Raw genomic sequence first — 21,134 nt, forward strand, 5'->3', positions numbered from 1 at the left:
GCTTAGGATACTAACTTTTTCTCTAGCTCTCAGATCAAGATAGTTATCCACCTACCATACAGTTAAGGGTTGGTGTCCAGAAAGAAGGCTAGATCAAAGGCCGTGTTGCAATATCCCAGGACTGTGGAGCTCGATTAATGGATAAGGAACCTTCCAATATAAGTTTGATGACCTGATCTCAAAACCGAGGTGCATTCCAAGAGTATATAATCCTATGGGGAGGTAAAAGACTAAAAAAGAGGTATCCCAAAGCTTAAGGGCAACATAACCAGGCATACAAATTGGAAGAACGACAAAGAAACACAACTCTTCAAGGTGTAAGATATGGACCTACACCCAATGAGGTCTTTAAGATTTCACATGCATGCCATGGCATGTGTGCAATATATCCACACAAATGCAGTGTCTCACCATGGTACTCACTGAAAAATGTGTCTTATGTTGATTGTGCTCTCTCCTTGATCTCAGTGGAAGGATTCTCTTGAGGTCCCAGGTATCTTCATGCTACTTTCTGGGTCCAGGTCTAGAAAGTGGTTGACCCACTATCAAAATGAAGGATATAGTGGGAAGCTGACAGGTAAGAATCTCATGAGAAACATATTTGACAGGTGTTTCTCCCATGCCTTGTGTGCTTTATGTTGCAGAATATTAAATTTGAGTTTTGACATATGACAGGTAGCTAGGCAGTTGATAGTGCACATACTATTTGTTGTGGTTTGAATGAACATATTGTCTGTGGTCTCTGTGAAGGTGTCGCCTTGGAGGAATAATCCCACTGGATGTGAGCTTCTGGAGTTAAAAGACTCCCTCTTCTGAGTGCATTTATTCTGCATCCTTTTTGTGGATCTCTATATGAACCCTCAGCTCTCAGCTTCCAGCTCAGCTGCCAACCTGCCATGATATGCCATTCTCCATGGGCTTTAATCTTCAGAAACCATATAAAACCTTCATTCTGTAAGTTGCCTTGGTCATGCTGTTTTACCATAGTAGTGGAAAGATAACTAAGACACACCTCTATATCAGAGGGCTGGCATTGGATCACCCATAATCAGTGGCATACAGGTGACTTTAACTCTGACACGGAGAACTGAACACATCTCTCCAGACTCTCTAGACACTTTTGTACATGTTTGCACATACAGATCTTTTTGCAAGTTCCACTTTCAGGCTGGAGAAATGGTTGAGGAAATGAAAATGGTTGCTTTTTGAGAGGTACTGGGTACAATTCTCATCAACTATATTGTGGCTCATAAAATTTTGTAACTCTAGTTGCAGGAAATTTGATCGTCTCTTCTGGCCTTTGTGGGCACAAGCATGCACAAGATGCACAGACTGAAATATATGTCACCCAAACACCTGTATATTTAAAAGAACACAAAATAAAGATACTTTTTCTTAATTAATGCCAAATTCATAGATGAAACTAAAGCAAGTGGGAACGTGAACTATTCAGAGGTATTTGCTTTTTCTGTGTGTTGTCTTTAGTTTTTCTGAGATCAAGATGTCCTGGATCATCAAGACTTAGCCTGTGGGTACAAAGAATGCAGGTGTGTACCGTATTGCCCTGCTAAGTATGTGTTCCTTTCTTTGTAAGTTTCTTACCTTTGAGTTGTGTTGTTCTGTGACTCCAGCTCATGAAGCTTTGGAAAAGAATGTCTTGTCTTTAACACTCCATGAGGTAACCGGTGAAGCCTGGTCACACTACTGTAAAACGTTAATGCCCCAAATATCAAATATAAAGCCGTATTTCACGTATTTTCTCAAAATTTCCATTTATTTCCTTGTGTAGAATATTGTACCTTTTACTTAGGAAACAATTTTTTTTTCTCACTGGGGGTTGAAGACATGCCTAGGTGATTAGGAGTGCTTGCTGCTCTTAGAAGAACAGAGTTCTGTTCCAAAATCTACATGGTAGTTGACAATAATTCTTAATCCAGGTTACATAGAATCCAACACCCTCTTCTAGCCCATGTCCCGTGCACATACATAGAGGTGGAACACTAATACACATGAAATAGAAATAATGATTGTTAGCTTAATACATTTTCTCATTATTAATATCCCGAGTAGAAAAATGAATGATTAGTTACTTATGCTTAAGGACAGGTAATTTAAGAAGAGTGAAATCCATAAGGGAATGAGCTATTGAGAAACTAAAGGGAAAATTTGTCCTTTAAAGGCTTTTTCTGCCTCTGTGTATTACTAAGAATTCATGAAAGACATATTTATTGTTGAGACTCCCAAATCATTTTCATATGGGCAGACTCACTGAGAGTCAAAAGATTGATTTCTCAGTCCTAAGACCTTTTGAAATACATGTTTTCATTTCTTCTTAATCAAGTCCTGATACAGAGTCATTTCACCCTCCAAAGGAATTGTTATCCACACACTTAAAATCACTAGTATTAAGTTCATGTTATTCACTTGTAGAAAATTTTAGTGTCTCACTCTTATGTTTCATGAGAGCCTTTTCCTGGGATATACAACATATATTCATCTAAGCATCCCAAGCAGAAACTGAAAACAACCAAGTCAAACTGGATTAATCAATGAGCTTCATTGCATTTACTTACAGGACTATGGGGAAGGACTTGTTGACCCAAGCACAAGGGACTCATAGTTGTTACCTGAAACTTGAAACCAGCATTTGATAGAGATTATGAACACTGGATACTGTAGGAATCTTTTTTTTTTTTTTTTTTTTTGAGACAAGGTTTCTCTTTGTATACCAGCCTGGTCTGGAACTGAGAAATCTGTCTCTGCTCCCAAAGTGAAGAGATTAAAGGCATGCAGCACTACTATCCAGTCCCATAGGCATCTCTATAGGATAAAGAACATCCTATTTTGGTGGCTCAGTGTATCAAATCCTCTTTTAAGTTTAATTTGTCAGAAATCCTATATGTGAATTAAACGTAAAGAATTCTATCATTATTAAATAGTTTAAAAGGTGTATTAAACACCTTAATTTTGTTTCCTTTTGAACTCTTTATTTTAGATCGAAGGAAAGTGTCCAAAAATATTCTTCTGCCTTCTCCACTTGGTCTTTATCTTATAATATTTGAGGTTGAACAAGTATAACTTCCCTATATTGTCACAATTTCAGAGTATTTCCCTGCAGAAATAGGTTACATTATCTAAGATTGGAATACCGTGAGAAGGTTTTCAAAAATTTTGCATACTTATAATATTTCTCTAGTATAGAACCTCTTGTGGTAAGGAGTCTCGATAAAACATTTGACTCATTTTTTGATATTCTTTTACGGTAGAAACATTTTCCTCAGTATAAATATTCAGGTGTTTTTTTTCAGAACTGAAAGGAAGTCAAAGGAATTTTCAGTCATTGCATTGCATTTGTGAGATTTCTCTTGTACATGTATTGCCTGTGTCATAAGAGCCAGAAGTCAAATCAAGTGTTTTTACCACCACTGCATTTGAAACATTTCTCTCATGTACATATTTCCCGAAAAATTCTAAAATGTCCATCCTTGGTAAAGGATTTCCTCATTCACTACAATTTCTAATCTTACACTACTATAAAAATTCTCTGATGTTTTCTAAGACAGGGAATATGGGCAAAGCACTTGTTTCCTTCACTGCATTTGTGATTTCTCTCTTGTATGAACTCACTGATACTTTCTAAGACTGCTACTGTGGATAAAGCAATTGTCACATTAAATACAATTAGAGTTTCTCTTTTTTATATATTCTCTAACAAGTATGAAGTTTGCATTTTTTGGGTAAAGCATTTCTCCCATTCACTGCATTTGTAAGGTTTCTCTCCTGAATGAATTCGCTGATGCCATTGCAGACTCCATTTGTGGGTAAAGTGTTTGTCACAGTCACTGCATTTGTAAGGTTTCTCTCCAGAATGAATTCACTGATGACTTCTAAGAGTACTTATGTCAGTAAAGCATTTGTCACATTCACTGCATTTGTAAGGTTTCTCTCCTATATGAGTTCTATGATGAATTCTAAGACTACTTTTGTTAGTAAAGCATTTGTCAAATTCACTGCATTTGTAAGGTTTCTCTCCTGTATGAATTCTCTGATGTCTACGGAAAGTGCATTTTTGGGTAAAGCATTTGTCACATTCACTGCATTTGTAAGGTTTCTCTCCTGTATGAATTATCTGATGAATTCTAAGACTACTTTTGTCAGTAAAGCATTTGTCACATTCACTGCATTTGTAAGGTGTCTCTCCTGTATGAAATTTCTGATGAATTTGAAGATAGAATTTTTGGGTAAAGCATTTGTCACATTCACTGCATTTGTAAAGTTCCTCTCCTGTATGAATTCTCTGATGAATCCTAAGATAGGATTGTCCGGTAAAGCATTTGTCACATTCACTGCATTTGTAAGGTTTCTCTCCTGTATGAATTCTCTGATGTCTACGGAGAGTGCATTTTTGGGTAAAGCATTTGTCACATTCACGGCATTTGTAAGGTTTCTCTCCTGTATGAATTTTCTGATGAATTCTAAGACTACTTTTGACAGTAAAGCATTTGTCACATTCACTGCACTTGTAAGGTTTCGCTCCTGTATGAATTTTTTGATGACTTCTAAGACTACTTTTGTCAGTAAAGCATTTGTTACATTCACTGCATTTGTAAGGTTTCTCTCCTGTATGAATTTTCTGATGAATTCTAAGAGTACTTTTGACAGTAAAGCATTTGTCACATTCACTGCATTTGTAAGGTTTGTCTCTAGTATCAATTTGCTGATGACTATCAAGACTGCATTTTTGGGTAAAGCATTTGTAATATTCACTGCATTTGTAAGGTTTCTCTCCTGTATGAATTCGCTGATGAATCCTAGGATAGGATTGTTCGGTAAAGCATTTCTCACATTCACTGCATTTGTAAAGTTTCTCTCCTGTATGAATTCCCTGATGAATCCTAAGATAGGATTGTCTGGTAAAGCATTTGTCACATTCACTGCATTTGTAAGGTTTCTCTCCTGTATGAATTTTCTGATGAATTCTAAGAGTACTTTTGACAGTAAAGCATTTGTCACATTCACTGCATTTGTAAGGTTTGTCTCTAGTATCAATTTGCTGATGACTATCAAGACTGCATTTTTGGGTAAAGCATTTGTAATATTCACTGCATTTGTAAGGTTTCTCTCCTGTATGAATTCGCTGATGAATCCTAGGATAGGATTGTTCGGTAAAGCATTTCTCACATTCACTGCATTTGTAAAGTTTCTCTCCTGTATGAATTCCCTGATGAATCCTAAGATAGGATTGTCTGGTAAAGCATTTGTCACATTCACTGCATTTGTAAGGTTTCTCTCCTGTATGAATTCTCTGATGTCTATGGAGAGTGCATTTTTGGGTAAAGCATTTGTCACATTCACAGCATTTGTAAGGATTCTCTCCTGTATGAATTTTCTGATGAAATCTAAGACTACTTTTGAATGTAAAGCATTTGTCACATTCACTGCATTTGTAAGGTTTTTCTCCTGTATGAATTTGCTGATGAATCCTAGGATAGGATTGTCCGGTAAAGCATTTATCACATTACCTGCATTTGTAAAGTTTCTCTCCTGTATGAATTATCTGATGAATTCTAAGATGACTTTTGTCAGTAAAGCATTTGTCACATTCACTGCATTTGTAAGGTTTCTCTCCTGTATGAATTTTCTCATGAATTTGAAGATAGAATTTTTGGGTAAAGAATTTGTCACATTCACTGCATTTGTAAAGTTTCTCTCCTGTATGAATTCTCTGATGAATCCTAAGATAGGATTGTCAAGTAAAGCATTTGTCACATTCACTGCATTTGTAAGGTTTCTCTCCTGTATGAATTCTCTGATGACTATGGAGAGTGCATTTTTGGGTAAAGCATTTGTCACATTCACTGCATTTGTAAGGTTTCTCTCCTGTATGAATTTTCTGATGAATTCTAAGTCTACTTTTGACAGTAAAGCATTTGTCACATTCACTGCATTTGTAAGGTTTCTCTCCTGTATGAATTTTCTGATGAATTCTAAGAGTACTTTTGACAGTAAAGCATTTGTCACATTCACTGCATTTGTAAGGTTTGTCTCCAGTATGAATTCGCTGATGACTATCAAGACTGCATTTTTGGGTAAAGCATTTGTCACATTCACTGCATTTGTAAGGTTTCTCTCCTGTATGAATTCTCTGATGAATCCTAAGATAGGATTGTCCGGTAAAGCATTTGTCACATTCACTGCATTTGTAAGGTTTCTCTCCTGTATGAATTCTCTGATGAATCCTAAGATAAGATTGTCCGGTAAAGCATTTGTCACATTCACTGCATTTGTAAGGTTTCTCTCCTGTATGAATTCTCTGATGTCTATGGAGAGTGCATTTATGAGTAAAGCATTTGTCACATTCACTGCATTCGTATGGTCTCTCTTCTGTATGAATTTTCTGATGAATTCTAAGTCTACTTTTGACAGTAAAGCATTTGTCACATTCACTGCATTTGTAAGGTTTCTCTCCAGTATGAATTCGCTGATGACTATCAAGACTGCATTTTTGGGTAAAGCATTTGTCACATTCACTGCATTTGTAAGGTTTCTCTCCAGTATGAATTCGCTGATGACAATCAAGACTGCATTTTTGGGTAAAGCATTTGTCACATTCACTGCATTTGTAAGGTTTCTCTCCTGTATGAATTCGCTGATGACATTCCAGACTGCATTTTTGGGTAAAGCATTTGTCACAGTCACTGCATTTGTAAGGTTTCTCTCCTGTATGAATTCTATGATGAATTCTAAGAATGCCTCTTTGAGTAAAGCATCTGTCACATTGACTACATTTGTAAAACTTCTTACCATTATTGTTTGGTTTCAGCATCAGTTTATGTTTAGATACAAAACCCTTATCAAATTCTGGATTGTTGTTTTCTTTCTTCCCTATGTGTATTCCTTGATTTAGATTATTTATAGAGCACTCATTTAAATACTTGATACAGTCTTTATATTTGGAAACTTCTCTGGTTTTCTCAATTTTAAGTCTTTTCAGGGTTGAGGATTGAAGTGAGGCATCTCTGTGGTTAGTTTTATCAGGTGTACTTTGGGTGGATTCATTAATCATTTTGCTGAGCTCATTACATTTATAAGACTTCTCTTGCATATTCACATGTTCATGGACATTGCACTCTGTGTCTTGATCTAAGACCTTCAGATGTCTTCCATGTATGAGATGATTTTCTGAAAAGATACAAATAAAGATGGCAGGGATTATTGTATTGAGGAAAAATATATTCAGTAATGCGTGTTTGCTGATATTTCAAGTTAATTAGACATCAAGAAATCACGCTCTCAAAACAGCTTTTATCTTTTTTCATAATGATTACTTGGATCCTTAGAAAAACCACAATTCTGATCTACATCCACAGAGAGGAAATGATAATACCCTTCTAAATGTTTTACAAACAGCACTTTGCAGAAGCTAGGACAAATAGTGTGACTGATCAGTACTGAACTTTCACAAAGTGGATATCTGATCAATGTATGCAGACCACCTAGCACTAGGGATAACTAGATGGTGAGAGGCAAGTGGAAGAGCATAAACATTAAAATACTTTGGCATCAGAAGCTGATCACCAAAATCATAGAAGGAAACATCCTCACCCTAAAATAAGAGAGGACCATAAACTTAAAATAACCCTATAAAACAGCAAATAGATTGGAGCAGAATAGAAAATCCTCTCATCACATGTGTAAACAAGAGTTAGAGTAATAGTAATTTTATTTGCTGAAATTATTATGCGTATAGAAATATAATTCCTTCTTCTCAACATATAATTTTTTTTAAAATTGGAAATTTCCAATTAACTTTTGGAAACGTTTGAATTGGAAATTCCAATTAAAGTTATATAAGAGGAATGGAAAGATATCAAGGAATACAGCACTGGATACATACTCTTCAAAAGAAATCAGAACCGAGAGGGAAATCCCATGAAAAATCTGTGATTCTAACCAGAATAACCACTTCCTTACTCTAATGGTCTCTTGACATTTCAGAGAGTTTACATTAACAGTTTAAGGAAATTCAAATAAAGATTCAGGAATTTAAAAAGGAGTGTAATCTTACCCAAAAACAATAGATTGTTGAAATTCTCCAACATTACATCTATGTACAATGACCGTTGAGCAAAATTGAGACATTCCCATTCCTCCAGTGAGAAGTTCAAAGACACATCATTGAAGGTTAACAAACCCTGAAATGGAAAATTACTTAAATGCTACTGGACAATATTGTATTCCTATGTTAATAAAATGGCAGAAAGAATAGGAGATACTTACTGATACAGATGAAAAAGGGAAAATATGGAAGGATAAATGTTTTTTAAAAGTTTAGTGAGATGTGTCTGAACTTATGAATTGCTGCTCTTTCATAGACAGTCTATAGAATGGCTTACTATAATGTTCTCATTTATTAAGGCTCTCACATTCATGAATTTTCTGTGGCTTTCTGAGACCTTCGCAGCAAATGAAAGTTTTGCCACAAGCACTAAATACAGAAATTTTGTTTGCTGTTGGAAACGTATAATATCTTTTAAAAGTCCTCTGTTATAAAATTATTTTCCCAAAAACCTCATGGCACCACTCCATGGATTTTTAATCCAGTTCTTTAAAGTCCAATGATTTCTGCTGAACACTACTGACAGGACGAATATACAACACATATACATAATTTAAGGCAAATGAAGCCAACATACATTATAGAAAAAAGATGTTAACTCTAATAAAATATACTTTACTTAAATAGTCATAGACTTCCTTGTTTTTATACCTCTGAGAATGAATGATATGATTATCTTAAAGGAGCAAACATTTTCAGAATATACCACATACATTTGATATCTAGATTCAGTTAAAGTACCTTTATAAAATATGCAGTGTTATTAAGCAGAATACTTGTGTCACATCACAGGTGGCCAAGTTATGATGAGGAAAAATATGTTTTCAAATCTACAATATCCTCCTTGCTCAAATATGGACACTTGTTCAATCCTGTGTGAAGCTGGGTCTCACATGACTGTATTGTAGCATTATCAATTTAACATTTTGACACCTAGATAAAAGACTACAAACTTTCTACAATAAACAGATAGACTATGACATGAAGAAATAATGGATGGACTAAATGTCAGAGTTTTTTCCTTAAACAGAAGAGGACTACAAAGTCAGGTTATACATTAAACATTCCAAATGACATATAGAATCAAATATTTAGACAAATTATTTTATTAAAGTATATTCACAACTAAGTACTAAAAAAAAAAAAAACCAGGGTTGACAAGGCAGTGTTTGTATACACCTTTAATCCCAGCACTTGGGAGTCAGAGGCAGTAGAGATCAATGCTAGCCTGGTCTACAGAGTTAGTTCTAGAACAGCCAGGGGTAGACAGAGAACCCCTGTATCGAATAAAAAGAAAAGAAAAATCCAGAGCTGGAGAGATGGCTCAGCTGTTAAGAGCACTGACTGCTCTTTCAGAGGTCCGGAGTTCAATTCCCAGCCATCAAATAGTGCCTCACAACCATCTTTATTGGAGATTCAATTCCCTCTTCTGGTATGTCTAAAGACTGAAGCAGTGTATTCACATAAATGAAATAAATAAATGAACGTTTTAAAAAATTAGAATAACCTCTAGAAGAGAGCATTACATTATTTAGAGTTTAATAAAACCTGGCAAAAAAATACACATAACAAAAACTTCATACATTCCATATGGTCTTTCACAAGATAACACTTATGTATGTATGTGTAAAAAAACAGCATGAGACAAGATGCATTTCAATGAATTAGAATCTTTTTCTTTGATTGAATATTGTTTCAAATTGAGGGAAAACCATGGTAACACTTCAGAAATGTGGAATACTTTATTCCTTATGGAACTGACTTTATTGAACATCTCAATCTTGTAATATAACACTAATTTTTTCCTTTGGAATATGACCTCATTTGTATATCAGAATGGTAGCTTGCATAGAAAAGTATGACTTTCAATTCTTGCTTTATTTTACAAAATGTATACTACACAGGTTATATATAATGTCTATTACACATTGTCATCAGAACTATAAACCTGGGGCATGAAAAAAATGACAGAGGCAAATGCACTTGCTGTGACTTCAGTCTCATGGGTTTCGAGGTGAACCAGGGATCTAGGGGCATAATGTGTACATAAAAACATGCAGATGAACAATTATATAATTAAAAGTCTCAGAATAATAATAAAAACATCAATACAACCCTTCCGGTTTTCCCTATGTAACACCATATGTTTCAGGGAAGAGGAAACAGAGTAGATTAACCATTATTCCTTCTAAAGAAAAGAAGCAAACAAAATTGAAAAACAATATTTTCCAAGCAAATTGACACAAGAAACAAGCTAGAGTAGGCATTCTAATATAGAATAAAATTGACTTTCAATCAAAATACATCAAAAAGTTGAGGAAAGATAACATTCCATACTCATGAAAGGAAAAACATCTGACAAGATGAACTCACAATTTTCATAATCTATGTTCCAAATGCAAGGACACCCACATTTGTAAAAGAAACTTTACAAAAGCTCAAGGCACACATTTAACATGACACAATAATAGTAGGAGACTTCAACACCATACTTGCACCAATGGACAGATCATGGAAACAGAAACTAAACTGACATAGTAAAACTAACAGAAGTTATAAACCAAATGGATTTAACAGACATATAATGAGCATTTCAGAATAAAACAAACAAACAATACCTTCCTATGTCTCATGGTATGTTCTCCAAAAATTAATCATATAATCAGAAACAAAAAAAATGAGGTCAGATGGCACGTGAAAATTGCAATAATCCTATGCATCCTGTCACATTGCCATGGACTAATTGTTTTCAAAAACAACCAAAACAACAGAAAGCCCACATACACATGGAAAATCAACAACTCTCTCCTCAATAATAATGAACCCAGGCAAGAATATAGAAAAAAAATAATGACTTTTTAGAATTTAACAAAAGTGAAGGAATAGCACAACCAAAATTATTGGCGACAATGACAACAGTGCTAAGAGGAAAATTCATAGCTCTCGGTGCATTCTTAAAGAAACTGGAGATATCATACACTACCAGCTTGACAGCATATCTGAGAGCTCTAATACAAAAAGAATCAAACACTCCCAAGAGGAAATAAGTGAGGAAATAATGAAACTCAGACATGAAGTCAACCAAGTAGAAACACAGAAAATATACAAAGAATCAACAAAATGGGGAGCTGATTATCTTTGAGAAAATTGAAAAGATGGATAAATCCTCAGCCAGCCTAACTAAAGGGCAAAGAGTCAGATTCCAAATTAACAAAATTATGAATGAAAAAGGAAACATAACAACAGAAATAGAGGAAATTTAAAAATAAGCATGAGATCCTATAACAAAAGACTATATTCATCAAAACTTGAAAATTCAGTTGAAATAGGTTGTCTAGACAGGTACCAAGGTCAAGGAGGATCAATTAGGATCAGACAAACGATCTAAACAGTCCCCAAATCACAAAACAAATAGAAGCAGTTATTACAATCTCCCAAACAAAAGAAACAAACAACAAAAAAAGGTCCAGGCCAGATGGGTTTAACAACACTACCAAACAAAATCCAGGACCACATCAAAATGATCGTTGATCATGATCAAGAATGCTTCATCCCAGGGATGCAGGCGATGGGTCAATATACAAAATTACATCAACATAATACACTGTATCAACAAACTCAAAGAAAATACCAAATGACCGTCTCATTAGCTGCTTAAAAAAAGCCTTTGACAAAATACAACATCCATACTTGTTATAAATCTTGGAAATATCAGAAATTCAATGCCCATAATGAAACATAATAAAAGAAATATTCAGCAAACCAATAGCCAACATCAAATTAAATGGAGAGAAACTTGAAGCACTCCAATTAAAATCAGGGACTATTCAGGGCTGTCCACTCTCTCGCTGAAAAGATAAAAGAAGTCTTCAGAAGATGGAAAGATCTCCCATTCTCAAGATTGACAGGGTTAATAGAGGAAAAATGGACATCTTACCAAAATCAATCTATAGATTCAATGCAATATTCATCAAAATTCTGAATCAATTCTTCATAGAGATAGAGCAATTTCCAAAGGCCAGCATAAGGAATGGAAACAGGCAACCTCAGGAGATAGGAGGTGGGGCGTGGGGGAACCTTCCAGAATGCAGAGACCTGTGAGGTGAGAGACTCTCAGGACTCAAGGGAAGAACCTTAGATGAAATGCATGACAGTAGGGAGAAGGAACTTATATAGCCCACCTCCAGCAGGAATACAGGGTACCCAGTGAGGGAGGAGGTTGCCATCTTACAGTCAAAACTCTGAGATTTGTTCTATATTTGTACCTGTCTGAAAGAACAGCAGGGATGGAAATGGAGTCTGAGAAAAAGAAGGTCCAGTAACAGGCCCAAAGTGGGATGCAGCTCAAGGGGATGTCCCAAGGTCTGACACTAATACTGAGGCTACCGAGTGCTCACAAAAAGAGACCTAGCATGACTGCCCTCCAGAAGACCCAACAAGCAGCTGAAAGGGTCAGATGCAAATATTTGCACCTAAGCAATGGACAGAAGCTGCTGACCACTTTGGTTAAATTAGGGCAATGTTGGAAGAATCTGAGTGGGAGGACAATGCTGTAGGAGGACCAGCAGTCTCAATTAAGCTGGACCCCTGAGATTTCTCAAACACTGGATGAACCAAGCAGCATAAACCAGATGATATGAAGCCCCCAACACATATATAGAAGAGGAGGGCTGGGGCTGGGTTCAATCAGAGAAGAGGAACCTAATTCTCAAAAGACTAGAGGCACCAGGGAGTCTAGAGGTCTGGTTGGGTGGAGGGTGAGGGTGGGGAGTGTGGGAGAAGGAATGGAATGGGGACCACTCAGATGGTGGATAGGGAGTATGGGGAATGAAATCTGGAGTGTAAAAAATAAATAAGTAATAGACAAAAAAGTTGTAAAATTAAAAAAAAAAAGAATACTGCAATCTGCATCTGCTCACAAACACAGCACTGTTATGGCAAAAAAGAGACACTCTTTCCTCTTTCTGCCATCATCTGTTCCTCTAGTGATCTAATATATTTGCGATTAGGATTCAAGACAGTGAGGCTCTTACAGTTTTATCCTTCTACAAATTGTTCTCTTTCTTTCATTGCTCAGCGACATGAGTGTCCACATATTTCAATACCCACAATCACAAGTTTTTGTCTGGAACCCTAACAATCTTTGAAAAACAACTTCTGTGACAAATGAGACTTTCCTTCCACAGTAATATAAGAGTACACAGCTCCATCCAATGTAGAAATTAGCTATTCATAAGAGTTTTTGAGAATCATTTACAATAGATTCTCTTTGAGACCTTCAGTCTTTAGTCCAAGGAATTTGAATGGTCTAACAGTAGAAAATTCAGTGAAAATAGTATGGTGTTATTTATGTGAAAGTCTTAAACATTAAATTTTCTTTAAGCCACAAGAAAATGAAGATCATAGAAAATAAGCCCTTTAGATAACATTACCACATGTAGATAATAAAACTTTTGAATGGTTTGAATGATAAAGAAATTTCTAAAACAAATGTAGACAGCACACTGACCTGTGGAGTGTTTACCAAAGGAGCACTCATTCTTTTTGTTGTTGTTCTCCAAGTTTCAAATATTGGGACTCCTCTTGAAATTTCACAGGGTTTGAAAAGCACAAAGATGAAATTAATACAACCCATTTAGACAATGCTAAAGCACATAAAAATACATTAAAAGCAAACTGATACCAGACATGAGATCATGGAGTGACAATGTAGTGTCGAAAGGAATATGAGTATAATCTGAGGCCTCTTTCTAACATCAGCCTGCACCAGACAAAAAGAGAGAGCACATGCATACCTGCTGTAAAGCACTGTTACTCAAGAGTTACTTCTGAGGACTCATCTTCCTGGGTCTAGACTAAAGGACAAAGGGCTAGTGACTACCATGACTGATGCCTACAAATGAATGGCATTGCATTAGCCTTCATTCTAGAATATGATATCTGACCCTTTAATGAGATTCTACTCCATTTTACCAGGTAGATACAGTATATCTTCCTTCCATGTGTATCTGTTGTCTTGAAATACAAAGATTCTATCTGCCAAATATCATGGCTTTTCAAGGAGAATAAATTACCATCAGATTTAGTTATAGACCTTTTCATCATCATCATCATCTAAGGCTTTTGAGTGATCATGAGATTACAGTTATATTTCCAGCTTATTTCTCCTTTCAATATGGCCCTGTATTCTAACTCCCATGCACACCACTGTATGCATTGATCTTGATCTCCTGACATCTACATGAACGCATTAATATGTGGAATATTATAATTAAAGTCAGAAATGTCTTTAAATAATATTTAATTCTGCTATAATTTTAATCCAGTTTTTCTCACCTTTTCCAATGGTGTAGTAAACTTTTATTACAGTTCCAGGAACTCATAACTTGATGCATCTAATGTTTCAGACCCACATACAGACTGATAACAGGAGAGGTGTGTCAGTTCCCAAGACCTTAAGAAATATGTGTTTAATGATGGTTGGTCTTTGACATCCTTTGTGAAAGTCATATGTATATATATACATATATGTGTGTGTGAGTGTGCGTGTGTGTGTGTGTGTGCATGTGTGTGTGTGTGTGCGCATACATACATACAGGCATAAAATGAACCATTTCAGAGTATGCTCTTGGGATGATTCACTCATTGTATTAAATCTGCTATAGTACTATCACTGTTGGAACCTCTTCTTGAATATGCATAGCTGCATCTTGGCATTGTTCCAGGAAGATCTCAGGTTCCCAGTCAGTAATGAATATAAATACAGTGATACCCTTGAAGCCACAAATACACTCCTGATTCTAAATAGACACAATTCCATACTTTTGAACCTTCTTGTCAAAATTAACTATCACTTGGTTCACACCACAATGTTTTTAATGTAGATTGACACAAATAACAATGTGTAGTATTCAGACACTGGGAATCTTGAGAACTAGAAGACCATAGCATTCTAGGAAAGCATTCTCTAGTAATGTCTCTTAGAGATTGGGTTCCTCTACTCACAGATTTATTTGACTATTTTCACATCTAAGTGCTATAACGATGTACATCTCTTTCCAGTTGTCTTGTTCTATTACCATCAAAAGAGATGACATTATCTTAGCACACAGTAGTACTAAATATTTATCCATAGATCACAAACAGGAGAGCATGGAATAATATATTTCAAGCCCTGAGAGAAGATAACTAGCAACTGCCAGAAAAGTAGCTACTAGTATTGAAAGTGTATAGGAATATCTGAACATAGTAATACATTGAGACATGTTTTATAGACAAAAACCTACTTAGATAATAAACTGATGAAAATATGCACAAAAGAATAAAACATAAATTTACATGAGGTCATAAGAAATAACACATTACTTACAAAGAATGAATAAGAAAACTAGGAAATACTCCTAATGTACAACACAGCAAGGCTCTATTCCACACAAGGAATGGGGAAAAAAGTGAACCATACTTTGCCACTCACAATGCCAGCAAAACTTCTAGATTACAAACCCTAAGGAATACATTCTCACAAAGAAAAGAATTTCATTGACCAATCATCAAAGTAGTTCCCCATGAAATCCTTGGTAGAAGTCAGAATAGATAAAACACCTATCTACATAATGAAGCATATTATTTGTGAATCTTAGTTTTCCGTTCAGGAAAAAAGAAATTCTGCAGAGCTAAACTGACCGAATATTATGTAGGGATATTTGAGCCTGTTATGACTTAGGGTTTGTTTCGGCCCATAACACAACTTTAATCATTAGGGTTGGAACACAAGCAAGCCCATAGTATTCACTTTAATCCCAAACAATAAAAGGACAGTTACTAAGTAGAAGGAGGCACTGATATTTGAAAAGTGTGGTCTAATCGTATGGCACAAAATTTGAAATGTTACAGAAAGATTTGACAGAACAGGACATGCACAACTCCCTTGAGATGAGAGAAAAAAGGGAAGAAATTTAAGGAAGAAAAAGATAGTACAGGAAGAAGGGAATAGTAAAGGAGTACAGTTGAGTGCATGGGGAGCAGTACAGTGCACGTGAGAGGGTAGAGAACAGACAGGGAGAAGGAAACAGTTTTACTGGCAGTGTTTTACAGAGTACCTGCTATGCACAGGTAAAAGAATGAGCAAAAGAACGAGAAGGAGCCAGAAGACTTTAAAAAGATGACTACAGTTAATTTAAAGTGACGCAGACGAATTCAGTGTCTCAAAGATGAATCAGATTGAATAAGCAAAATGGGAGAGGAGTATGATCTGGAGAGCTGAGTTGATCCAGCCAGTTAGGAGTTGAGAAAGAACAAGAAAGGAGAAGCTTATTCAGCAGGAAATTTCAGAAGCTGAAAACACTCTAGGTCTAGATAATATTGTTTATAGAGTCTAGAGGCTTCCAAGACTAGGCCTAAGTAAATAGACAGAAGCAGTAGACCCCCCAGACAACAAGTAGAATAGGAGAATACAAGTTACTTTTATAGCCCAGTGGAAAATCTAAGAGTGTTCAGTATAAAAGCTTTTTAGAAGCCGGGCAGCAGTGGAGCACGCCTGTAATCCCAGCACTTGGGAGACAGAGGCAGGGGGATTCCTGAGTTCGAGGCCAACCTGTTCTACAGAGTGAGTTCCACGACAGCCAGGGCTATACAGAGAAACCCTGTCTCAAGAAAACCAAATCTAAAAAACCAAAAAACCAAAACAACAACAACAACAACAACAACAACAACAACAAAAAGCTTTTTAGAATGTAAGAAGCAAAAAAACATACCTCAGAATACTAAGAGAAAGGGACTCAAATCTAAACCAAACAGTAGAGAAAAGAGCAATAGTAATTATTCTATTCTAATCAGGACTAATTCAACACACTGCATCAGTGAGAACACAATTCAAGGACTATATAACATTTAGACTGGAAAGAATACATGATTCAGAAAGCAAGTGCAACTTCTGGAGAACAACCCAGCTCAGGTCATTCATTCTGTCAACAAATATCATGGATGGACTCTCTGGTGGTAGCATTTAAAGTGTCAAAAACTGCTATGCAGACTGGGGCAGGAGACAGAGTTATCCATGGCCAGACCCAGATTTGCATCCTGTGATCTACAATCTCAATCTGCCAGGTAAGGCAAGGCCACTAGTATCATAGTGGTGAGACGCTCTGTGGGTAACAGAAGGTTTTCTGGTTCTAGATGAGCCCAGCTCCTCAGGGGAGGGGAAAAAACATAGACTAAACTGAGAATGAGGCTAAAATCCAATGAGGAAGGTCACAGGGCCTAGAGCAGGGAAAACACTATTGATATTTGCTTCATGTGTAAATGGCCCTTGCCACACCCATCCCCTGATGCTGATTTTAGTTTGGCTAAAAGAAACTTTGCTTTCAATAGGCAGCTGCTAATTCAGAGCCTCAAAACTAATCACATGCTGACATCAACTGACTGCTGACTGCACTGCCTACCATGGGAAATCCTCATCACATCTAATAATATTCTCAGTGAAATTTTCCAGGATCATAGATAAAATAGAATCTCACAAAACCAAATACATGTCCTCTTTCTACTGACAGGTGAGCCCCACCTCACCCCTTATTCAATCCTTGTAACACACCTAGATCCTTGAGACTCCTTGGCCTTTTCTACTCAGGGCTCTTACGTTTGATTTATAGTTATCCACTTTTGTTGGAGCACATAGAAACCTGAAAATGGGAAAATACTGAAAATTTTACTCAGAGATTTTATATTGTCAGACTGAAAAGAGAACATCACAGTCACAGTTAAAGACACAATGAGCAAGAGAAATAGAAGTCCCAGAATTTTTTTTTTGCTTTTTCTTAAGTGCTACTGTTTAAGAAAAATTTACAACTAGTAAGATAAACAATCTTCAAATTTTTCAAACTTTAATAAGATTTTAAAAGCATGAATTTGAACTGAAAAAACATACATATTTTGCACACAAATATTATAAATGAATCAACTCAATTTGAAAACATGTGAATCAAATTACAGTTTTAGAAGTTAGTAATTCACATTTAAGCAAGTTAGCGCCTTACTGATTTCAGCTTTTGTAATAAAATGGGCTTAGTGCATTATGACTGTGTACCAATTATGGATATTTCACCTTATTAAACAAGATTATGTTCTTGAAAGTTGGTAAATAATGGCTAACCTATGACATGTAAAATTTCCAATGATAACAGTTACATTGTGTAACATAACACTTTGTACAGATTTCTTTCCTATCTTAAAATTTTAAAACCAATCATTGTAATGATTGTTTCAACATCAATTTATCAGAGGAAGATCATACTTTATTGAAACTGCTTGATACAAAATACACTGCACTAAACCAAAAAAATGTCAACATAAAATCCAATCTGTTATCGCTAATATGTACAGAGAATTAGTACATAACAGATTTATATTAGTACATATTAGAATTAGTACATATAAAGTAGTACAGATAATTTAAGGTCAAACAAAGCATTACGGTCTCTCAGAGAAGAACCAGGTTGAAAGAGTCAGCCTGGAGTGGAGTTTGAGCTGGAACAGCTGAGTAGCAGCACTAGCCACTTAAGAGTTGGGAATGAACAAAAAAGGAAGAGCTTATTCATCAGGGAATTTTATAGTCAGAAAACACTCTTGATCTAGGTAAGATAGATTCTTTAGAGGCTAGAGTCTTTCAGGCCTAGGTCTAGATAAATGGACAGAGGCAGTAAGCCTCCCAGACAATAATTAGAATTGGAAAATAAAACTTTCTTTACAGCCCTGTGGAAAAGCTAACACTGCTCAGTATAAAAGCTTTCTAGAATGTAAGAAGAGAAGAAACATACCTCAGAATACTAAGGAAAAGAGACTCCACCAAACAGTAGAGAAAAGATCAACAGTAATTATTCTACTCTAATCAGGAATAATTCAACATAGAGCATCAGTGAGAACACAACTGAAGGACCTAGAAATGGTGGTTGGATGTAAAACCTTAAACTCACTCCAAGTGATATTGTTTCCACCTAGACAGCATTTCCTAAATCTTACCAAATAATACAACCAACATGGAAGGATTGATTTTTCTGACTTGAAGCCTACATACATGATCTCTGGTACACGAACAAATTCATGATGAAGAAAAATTCTGTAGGTAGGCTTTTAGATGTCTTAACAGGAATGAATGCATTCACAAGGAAATGTAGGAATGAAGAGAAAAACACTATTCATGTGACCTTTTGATAAAGACTTTAAACATCATAGCTGAATATGGTTTACCATGTTCACTCAAGTGTAGTGAAGGTGATCACCAATTGTTGCTGGAGTTTGTGTTTTTCAATATTTGAAGTATATATTAAAGTATGTGAGGTAATTCCATGTATAGAACTTTATTAGGCCATTGTTATTTATATTCCTGCTGTGGGTCCTAGTCGTCTTCTTTTGTATGTTCACTTGGTGATCTACATTTTTTTTCTACAATGTATAGAATGGATGCTGATCATCTATGTGGTCCATTGTGAGTTTAAATACCACACTGTTAACACTCATATTTTCAAGTAAGGGTGTTTGTGAAGGATGGTGTGTGGTTTTTCTTGGCACTGTTTTTTGGATTTTCACAATATCCCTAGAGATGATTTGGATGTAAGTCATTAGGCAAGGCTACAGGTGGACTCTTTATTTTCATGTGGCAGCCTCCTGAGTACAATTCCAAAGTCCTGGCATTGATACTAAAAGGAAAAACTGAAACTTCAACAATTAGTTGGAATGAATCCAGATGAAACTGTGATACCTTTTACTAATGTAAAGATTTCCTCATTATGGGCACAAGATGAACCTTGGTAAATAATATGCAGTAATTTATTGGAAGAGTAACAAAAAATACCCTAAGATCTAGTGTCTTCAGTTCACAAAAAGACCTACCTGGATTTTCCCTTGTATAATGAGGGTATTCCAATATAGGGAACCCCTACATTTTGGACAGAAGCTAATAAATCAGGAAATACAGAATATAAATCAGAAGATATAAGTAATGTGGCTGAGAGTTAGTTCAATCATTTGAATTATGTTCAATACTCATGGTACTGTTAGATTTCCAAGAGTCTCTTTTTTGGGGGGGGAGGTTCGAGACAGGGTTTCACTGTGTAGCCCTTGCTGTCCTGGAACTCACTTTGTAAACTAAGCTGGCCTCGACCTCAGAAATACCCCTGCCTCTGCCTCCCAAGAGCTGGGATTAAAGGTATGCACCACCACAGCAAGCCTCAAGAGTGTCTTAATATAATGACTGACTCTCAAAATACAGAAGGTATTGTTTTACAAATAGAGCTGCAGAACTTATTCAGGATGATTCTGAATTGACTTCACTGTTTATTCAGCTACAACAAATGATCACTAATAGGAGTTACCTATAACTAATAGGAGTTACCTATATATAACACACATAAGATTTCACGACAGGTTTGCCAGACCTCTGGCACAAGTTAATAATGAAATTGACCAGCTCTTGAAGGGAAGTATACTAGAGGCTTTGGAATTTCATAAAAATCACCATGTTAGCAGCAAAGATTTAGAGAAAGAATTATCTATCACTTGGCATCAAGGCAAGGAAAATGTGAGGCAATGTCCTACTTGCTCATTATATAACCAAACCCTATTACCTACAGGAACCAACCCTAAGGATACCCAAGGAAATGATATTTGGCAAATGGATGTTTTTCACTTTACAGAGTTTGGTAAAGTGAAATATGTGCATCATTCTATAAACACATATTCAGGATATAAATGGGCAAATGCTGATTCTGTAATTACACACTAGTTAGAAGTCATAGCCTTTATGGGAATACCCATACAAATGAAAACAGACAATGGTCCAGCATAAAACTCTGATAAGATGAAGTGAATTTTTACCTATTATAATATAAAATATATTCCAGGAATATCACATAATTCTACAGGACAAGAGATGGTAGAAAGATCTCATCAAAATCTAAAGAAGATTCTCAACAGGCAAAAAAAAAAAAAATCACTGGAGATAGAATACATAGTGCTTTATTAT

General features: G+C 35.8%; 1 protein-coding gene across 1 annotated transcript; it reads right to left on the reverse strand.

Annotated features, from left to right (window-relative positions):
• Window positions 1–5,749: 5,749 nt before the first annotated feature.
• Window positions 5,750–13,716, reverse strand: LOC127681630 (gastrula zinc finger protein XlCGF26.1-like). Its single transcript, XM_052178107.1, has 3 exons — window positions 13,629–13,716; window positions 8,069–8,195; window positions 5,750–7,182 (listed from the first exon to the last, which is right to left on the reverse strand). Exons 1-3 carry the CDS (start codon window positions 13,656–13,658, stop codon window positions 5,750–5,752), a joined length of 1,590 nt encoding a protein of 529 aa, XP_052034067.1. The 5' UTR covers window positions 13,659–13,716.
• Between the last annotated feature and the right edge of the window lie 7,418 nt (window positions 13,717–21,134).

Source organism: Apodemus sylvaticus, chromosome 3 (genome assembly GCF_947179515.1).
Source record: "Apodemus sylvaticus chromosome 3, mApoSyl1.1, whole genome shotgun sequence".
Taxonomy (NCBI): Eukaryota; Metazoa; Chordata; class Mammalia; order Rodentia; family Muridae; genus Apodemus; species Apodemus sylvaticus.